At 34.9% G+C, this 8,673-nt stretch overlaps 1 protein-coding gene across 1 annotated transcript; it reads right to left on the bottom strand.

Moving 5' to 3' along the window:
• Positions 1 to 1,373: 1,373 nt before the first annotated feature.
• Positions 1,374 to 2,436, bottom strand: LOC132180648 (transmembrane 9 superfamily member 12-like). The gene is made up of 2 exons (XM_059593540.1): positions 2,274 to 2,436; positions 1,374 to 1,989 (listed from the first exon to the last, which is right to left on the bottom strand). The coding sequence occupies exon 2, from the start codon at positions 1,896 to 1,898 to the stop codon at positions 1,374 to 1,376; it is 525 nt and encodes a 174-aa protein (XP_059449523.1). The 5' UTR covers positions 1,899 to 1,989; positions 2,274 to 2,436.
• Between the last annotated feature and the right edge of the window lie 6,237 nt (positions 2,437 to 8,673).

The following is an 8,673-nucleotide window of genomic DNA, read 5'->3' as shown; positions in this document are numbered from 1 at the left end:
AAAAGGGAGAAAAGAGATGGTGTCAGCCAAGTGAAAAAAAAAAAAAAAAAAAAAAGAAGGAAGGAAGAAGAAGCTGTCCAAGTGGACACATCACGCGCGCCACGCGCCGGTCAGATTTGGTGCGCCGATCTGATAACCGTCCAAGTGGACTCATTTTCTTTTTATTTTTGGCCCAAGTCGGCCCTGGCCCGTAGTCGGCCCTTTTTATTTTTGGCTCATAGTCAGCCCTGGCTAGTAGTCGGCCCCTTTTTTAATTTTGGCTCATTGTCAGCCTTGGCCCGTTGTCGGCCCTTTTTTATTTTTGGCTCGTTGTCAGCCTTGGCCCGTTGTCGGCCCCTTTTATTTTTTGGCTCGTTGTCAGCCCTAGCCCGTTGTCGGGCCCTTTTGAAGTTTGGCTCATTGTCAGCCCTGACCCGTTGTCGGCCCATTTTGGAGTTTGGCCCGTTGTCAGGCCTTTTGAATCTGCATTCACTAGCCATCTGCCGCAGTCGCTAGCCGCCCGCCAGCCTCTATCTCTTCCGGTAGTCGTCATCATCTACGGCCCGTTCCCTGCCTCCACCACCGCTGTCATCATTGTTTCGGATTTCAAACTCAAGGTTCCAGAATATTCCACCTTGAGTTTGAGGGGGGATGTTAGAATATATGAAAAATATATTATATTTTCCATATATTCCATAATTATGCTGATATTGAAATATTCTTTATTTATGGGTTAATTGTAATCATATATTGGGATTGTAATCAAATCAAGGGGATTTGATTACCAAACTTATATTTAGACATTACCCTATAAATAGGGACCTTTGTATTGTAGACAAAAAAAGTTAATGAGCACAATGTAGCCCTTAGGGGTATTCCGAGTGGTGGACGTAGGTGTCTAACACCGAACCACCCGTAAATTCTTTGTGTTTATTTTCTATATTGTTTCCGCTTATATTCCCCCATAATCATTATTTCAACACTTTTTATCAGCATCAGTAGAAATAACACCCATACCTTCTTCCCCAGGCCCTATGATCTCTCCCATACCTTCTTCCCCAGTCCCTATGATCTCCACACCCCTCCATTCATACTCATGAACCAAGACCCTGAACTCGAGATGATTAATGATGTAGGGGGTGTTTGGCAAATGGGATGGCCTAAACACTGTAGTTGATGTAGATTGATGTGAAAAAAAGTAAGAATGTTTGGTATAAAAAAAATGAAAAAGTGGTATGGAAAAGTGAAAAAATTTTGTTTTGTAGTAATTTTTTTATTTGAATAATAATAAAAAGTGAATGATTTGATATTAAAAGTGAAAAAGTTAGAATGTTTTGATATTGATTTTTTTTGGGAAATGGTGATGAACAGTGTTTAGCCCATCCCCATCCCCATTACCAAACAAACCCGTAATCTTCATTACTATTTGGTGGTGTATACCCAACAGGAAACCCAGTCCACTGGAAGTTAATTCCATTTTGCTCTTCGAACCTCATGGCAGGCAAGTTATCCAGAATCATGTTCACTTGATACAGATCGCGGGTTCTCTGTTTCAAGAGCTTGACCTGATGCTCATTCAATGGGCTGGTAGTACAGAGGTAGACAGTCTCATTAACATTCATTCGGAAACGGTAAGGAGAGTTGTCAATCTGATCTCCCGTGAGGAGTTCTCCAAGATTCTCGGCACTTTTCTTGACACCACCGATGGGCTCACAGTAAGGGAGACTGTAGTAGCTGAAGGGAAGCAGGGTATATATGGAAGTCAAGGAGTTAACTTTGGCAGATATTGCGTCCCCGTTAGAATAAGTGTGCATGTAGCTTCCCGGAAGATAAAACCCATTGCAAGGATGCGCAAAGAGAAGAACCACATAGAGGAAAGCCAAGCATACGGAGGGCATCCTCCATTTCGATAAGGCCATTGAAATTGAAAGAGAAGACAGCAGATCTGTTTGGATCAGAGGTGAATCTCTGTCTAGGCTACTAGTCTTACTGAAACATTCAACGCCAAATCTACACAAGACGGAACCGTTTCCAGTGTTAGGCTCTAGAAAATATTTAGGAGAAGAAAAATAGAAAGAAATTCAAAGAATATTATTTGGGCACATGTTTAAGAAGGCATACAAGGTAAGGTTTTTCTACCCTAAAAAAAACACAGATCCATTGAGGGAGGTCCATGTACATAATACACAGGATGTTTGGGATTTGGCAAAGAATCCCAACACCCACTGGCTCACAACAAAAGCAAATTCTACTCAAGAAAATTATGCGAGCTATGAAAATGGAAGGAAACGCACCTCCGGCCAGAACCAATCAGAGCATAGATCTGCTGATCGGGTAGCGTCGGATCTGATGCTCTCGCTGGCTAGCTGTGCTGCAGAGCGTTACAACGAAGCAGAGTGCGAACCCTATTCTGCTCCCGTAACTGGAACCTTCTTTCAATGGAAAAGTAAGACCACCACCGGGTCCGGTGGTGAATGACTTTGATGCTTAAATCATTAGGCAATATATATCCAAAAAATGGCTTAAGATAGTAAAATTTTAGGAAGAAACAAAAAGTTTATTTATCTGGTTGTCATGAGTTGCCTTTTATAAAGGTTTGCTCTCAACTGCTTACGGTTAGTTCCTCCATAATGATGGTCTTTAGAGTGGTTTATCTTGATTTCCTTCATTTGTCATTGTGCTCTATGCTTGAAATTTGAGTCTCACCCAAGTAGTTGAGAAAATCACCTTGGTGGCACCAAGGTGACCAAATGGTTTGGAAGTGGAGTGGAAAGACGTGTGTCAATTGTTTGGTGAGCTCAAGTTAGTAGGCTGATATTTCAGTTACACATACATAAGCCCAACAAGTACTCCCTAATTCCCTTCTCCAATGTGTCAAGTTAGAGAAAGAAAATTTTATGTTGTTTAAGCAGAGCAAATTGCTTCAGCTTGATTTTGATTAATGAAGAAGTGAATTTTTTCAAAAAAATAAAAATAAATAAGAGCAATTTGGGCTTTTCTTAATAGTGGATGTAAGTGTCTAATACTGAACCACTCTTAAAATCTCTAATTGCATGTCTCAATTTCTATCTTTATTTCGCTTTATATTTAATTTTCCATTAAATTATGATTTTCTTCAAATTAGACTTGCTAACTTTAGTTGTTTTCCACATCCATTGTGGTACGTGGTCATGGATGTTTTTGCCTAGCAGGTCTAAACACACGATCGAATTCATTTTGGTTTCTTGGGAAATTCGGAAACTTTCTCTATACACAACGCATAATTTTGAAACTTGGGATAAGCTGCATTGGCACTGGTTTCTCTATGAAGTAATTGACGAGAAAGAGAAAGAGCATAGGATTTTTTGGTAAGCAATGATTCATCAAAGTTAAGAGGAAATTATTTGAGGCGAGTTTTAAATTTTGCTCAAATCTTCATATATTTTTGTTCAAAATGGCATTTTAGCTTCTGTTCACCACAAAGTTTCGTATCGGCTGGCATGTTCGATGGTTAATTGTTGCACTTTTTTTATGAATAACAAATATTTGGTCCCTACATATTCTTGACTTGTATTTTAACTTCAAATAGTTGAGAGAATGATTTTTATCATTTCTATGTTCACAAAAGAATTTGATCACCGTTGGTTGGATCCGGCCGCCTCGTGAATTGGCATGACGTGTTACGCGCACCTAAATGCTAATTTTCATCTCATTTCCAACTTTTCATCTCATTGCACGATTTTCTGTCGTAATATTCAAGAAGGGGTCACAACTAATATGATCTTATCCCAATTAAGTAAACTCTGATTTTACATCCAAGTGGAATAAGTTTTGTGGTGACAAAAAAGATGGCACTCTTTGGTAATTAAGAGATGTTAGTCCATGGATATTCATGAAGTGTCACTACGTACTTTCTTAGTTTCTTTGTTAAAAAAAATAAAAAAAATAAAAAAAATAAAGCAATGCATGATAGAAGTACTATAAACAATCTGGTATTACATGACCTTAATTTCTCAGCTACTTGCCCACTTCTCACCAACAGAAAGTGCTGAATATGGAAGACTTGGAAATGACTTAATTTCAAGCATAAAAAAACTTGGTTATGGAGACTTGTAGAACAAATTAAAGTGTAACGTCCATCACGAAGCCCTTGGCGTTGGTCAAATTATAAAGTTTAGCGTGCATCCCCGCTGATTAATATATTTAAAAAGTGGTGATTATTGGAGTCTTTAAAATGATGATCATGGGAGAAGTGGAAATGACTTTTTACCAAAGAAGTCCTCCACTATGAAATGGTGATTATTTATTGAGAATAATACATTTTACCCGTAGAAGTTACAATTCTTTTATTTTTTGTTTTTATTTTTAGGAGAATGTCTCAATTTTTCCTAAAAAAAAAAAAAAAAAATCAAAACAGAAAAAGAAAAAAAATAATAATAATGGAGGCCAGGGTGGCCAAAAGCCCAAAACCATGAAGTCCTCCGCTATGAAACAATGAAGTCCTCCACTAGGTCTAAGTTAACAAAAAAGAAGTCGTCCACTATAATTATTTATTACAAAGTTATAGCATTTCGATTTGTATGCAAAGTCATTGGGATCAGGTCTATCAGAGTAATTTTAAAAATTCTTCTTGTGTCACTCTTATATCCCTCAAAAAATAAGATGGTCATGACTTTTAAAATTACTATTTGATCAAAATCCAATAATGATCAATTACAAGCTTAATGGTGATTTTAAAAGACACATCATTCTTGAAAGGACACAAGAGTGACTTGTACCATTACTCAGTCAATTGATTTTTAAAAATATTAATCACATGCATGTCCTCTTACTAATAGTTATTGATAATGAACCTTTAATCACGCAGATGAAACATCTTGCCTTAACAACCAGCCTTAATTTTGCAATATCAGCTTGCTAGCACAAAGATTAGAAGTTCGATATATTAAATTGAGAGCTTTTGAACTTTAAGGGTAATTGCAAAAGTAATAGAAGTTTACAAAGATTATGTAAAGTTTCCATTTTAAAAAAAAAAAATGTGTGATCCAATAACTAATAATTAGTTGTGCTACATCATCAACGTTGACGTGAGATAAAAGTGAAATAAAAATTTGGTGTATAGCTCACTACTAAAAAATAGGCAATTATCGTCGTTTTTTACAAACGACATTAGATAAAGTTGACATCGTCTATTTAGTATATATTGACGTAAAATTTTGCTGGTTTTCCGTAAATGACGATATCATATTTAATATATCCTTATATGTTCAGAAACAACGATAATTTCTAATTTTGTCATCGTTTCAAAAATGCAATTAACTTATTAAAGAAGGTACGCTAGTACTAATTATGATCATTTTAAATTTGAGACTTTTTTTTTTTTGTTAAATAAATAATAAGCATGATATGAAAAATAAAAGTATGCCCCTCTTATTAAAAAATAGAGGAAAAAAAAAGAGGGTTGGGTCATGCGTAAGCATGCGCAGCAATGCATGGTTGGGCTCTCACTCAACTATTGTAATGGTTGGATAATTGGATTACCGAACCATAATGGTTGGGTCATGGTTAGGCTGTATCCATCCGGACAGCCATAGCGACTAGATTGTACCTAGTTATCACCGTGTAGTTGGGCATGACCCAACCACTCATAACCAAATATTCTTGGGATTAACTCTGACATGGGCACCATTTTACCCAGTACAATTTTTTCCCAGGATTTCAAATGCAAGGTAAATAGCACGATGGATGAGCAAAATTTTGCTCATGAACTAAAAGATTTGGCATTGAAACAAGAAACCATCTAAAGAATGTAAAGAAACTGCAAATAATGCATTAAGACCCTGTAATTTGGAGATGCCATTAGAATTTCTATATCAAATGCAAGAGAGTGGAAACCGTTGGATAAGTAATGCAATCTATTATATATATAAAAGATCCCACCAAAGCATTTTACATACGAGAATCATAATGCCACACTAATCCAAAGTACTACACCAAAACAGTAATGAAAAGGGAAAGAAACACATTACACACAAAGAAATAATTAAGATTAAAAATAGAAAACACGGGTATAATAATACATAAATCGCTTTGGAAAGGTATCTTGCCCAAACTATTTTATTTAATTTCTACGTCTCCTCACACTCACTGGCCTTATTCGTAGGGTCTTCACTAACCAATCATGTTTCCTTGCAATCACTATTGGCCCAATTATTACTCTAACAACAAATCCAAATCCATATCCAATCACAACAATTTTCCAACCAAATTCAAATGGTGATCCAAAGTCTTGACTTTCTTGAGAGATTGAAGGGTGAGAAGGCGACTCATTAGAATTTTCACATTTCCTTGTCAATGGTCTTCCACACAATCCTAAATTCTCCTGAAATGATTAATTTGTTTTCAAATGTATCGAATTGCCTCCCTTGTGGTATAGGTCATATGAGATTGTTACGAGAAACATTGAAGAATCCTAAAAAAGTAAGTTGTGTTAATTGTTGTGAAATCTCCCCTGATAATTTATTATGAGAAAGATCCAATGCTTCCAGCTCTGTAAGATCTCCTAAAGACGATGGGATGTGACCAATAAAAGCATTATTAGAAAGATTGAGCATTAATTGAACTCCCTTTAAATTTCCAATAGATTCAGGTATCTCTCCAACAAATTTATTGCTTGAGAAATCAATGGCTATGAGCAATTCTTGGACCTTCTCGTAGAACCTAGAACTGGTACTCCAAATTAAGCTGAATAGGATCAGTCTTGCGCTAGGTTGAGTAATATTGCTAAACTTCTTTTTTTTAATTTTTTTTTGTGTTTTTCTTTGCTCCAAAATTTATATGACTTTTAAATTATTATTAGATTTGTGGTAAATTATTATTGATTTTTTTAAAAAAATAAATAAATAAATAACACTTTCAGTCATAATTATGAGCATTATTTGATAATTAGCAGTTAAGTGCGCGCACGTAACACGTGCGCCTCGTCAATTGGCGTCTTTTCATCTCATTTCCAACTTCTAATTATCTCATTGCCTGATTTTTTGTCATGATAATAATGATATTCAAGAAGGGGTCACAACTAATATCCACGATTAAATGGATCTTATCCCATGTACACTTTGATTTTACATCCATGGAATAAGTTTTGTGGTGATAAAAAAGATGGCACTCTTTCATAAAGAGTCCTCCACTATGAAACAATGAAGTCCTCCACTTAATTAAAAGAAGTCGTCCACTAATTATTTATTACAAAGTTATAGCTTCTAGATTTGTATGCAAAGTCATTAGGATTATCTAGAGTAATTACAAAAGTGATAAAAGTTCAAGAAGATTAAGTATAACTTTCGTTTTTTTTCTTTTCATTTTGAGAAAATAAAAAAAATAAATAAATAAATAAAGTGATCCAATAAGTAATTGGTAGTGTTACATCTGCAATGAGATAAAAGTGAAATAAAAATTTGATTTATAGCTCACAATTAAAAAAAAGACAATTATTGTTGTTTTCTACAAATGACATGAGATAAAGTTGACGTCGTTTATATAAAAATGACCTAAACATATCGTTGGTTTTCCCTAAACAACAATATCATAAGTAATATATCCTCATTTCTTCGTAAACAACTTCTAATTTCTAATTTTATCGTCGTTTCAGAAAAGCAATTTACTTATTAAAGAAGGTGCGCGAGTTATATAGCTTCAACAATATTTAAAACTCAAGTTTATGATCATTTTAAATTTGAGACATTTTTTTGGTTAAATAAATAATAAACATGATATGAAAAATAAAATTATGCTCCTCTCATTAAAAAAAAAAAAAAAAAGGTTGGGTCATGCGTAAGCATACGCAGCAATGCATGGTTGGGCTCTCGCTCAACTATTGTAATGGTTGGGTCATGGTTTTGGGCAAGACCCAACCACCCCTAACCGGGTATAATTGGGTCAATGCCCATAACCAGGGTTGGATCATGCATGTATCGCCATGGTTATGGGCATGATCCATCTCTTCTCCCCCCACCACCAACTTCTTTAATATGTATAGGAAGGGTAGTTAATATAATTTTTATTATTTATTCGATAAAAAATATGAATAAATGTCTCAATTTAAAAAATAATAAAATAATAAAAAAAAAGACTGAAATCTGAAATCTGAAATATTGGACTCACGCAACCATGAATATGATCATGATGTTATTTAGTGTCTTTCCATAGTTTAAAGTTTAAAATGATGATCATGATCTAATTAGTGTCTTTCTTTAGTGTTGGAAACATCAAACATGCATTCTTCAGAAACCATTTTTGCGCATCTAAGTTTAATTTTATCTGCAGGATTTGAAGCGAACTGATCATATTGCAAGTCAATTCCAAAATATATATATTTCCAGTCAATGAATTATTTAAATGATAATAATTCATAACGGAGACGGTGGAATAGGAAGTGATCCTTTAAACAAATTAGACCGGAGCTATAAATCGATGAGACGAGGCCATGCATTGTAAAATATCTTGACTCAACTTATCTTTTTATTTCCCTTTATATTTAGTTTTCCATTACATTATAATTTTTTTTATTATTATTATTACTTTTCTTCCTTTCTCATCGATCTCATCTATGAAAGTCATAGCTAGCATGATTATTTTTCGATGGTGCTCGTGGGTGCATGTTGTTTTCTTTTGGCAATCATTACTTTGCCCAATCATGGTCCTTATCAGTCGATA

Source organism: Corylus avellana, chromosome ca5 (assembly GCF_901000735.1).
Source record: "Corylus avellana chromosome ca5, CavTom2PMs-1.0".
Lineage (NCBI taxonomy): Eukaryota > Viridiplantae > Streptophyta > Magnoliopsida > Fagales > Betulaceae > Corylus > Corylus avellana.
This window is presented reverse-complemented; position numbering and strand designations above follow the sequence as displayed.

Coding starts and splice junctions, on each gene's coding strand:
- LOC132180648 (XM_059593540.1), bottom strand. CDS start 1,898: ATGGCCTTATCGAAATGGAGGATGCCCTCCGTATGCTTGGCTTTCCTC.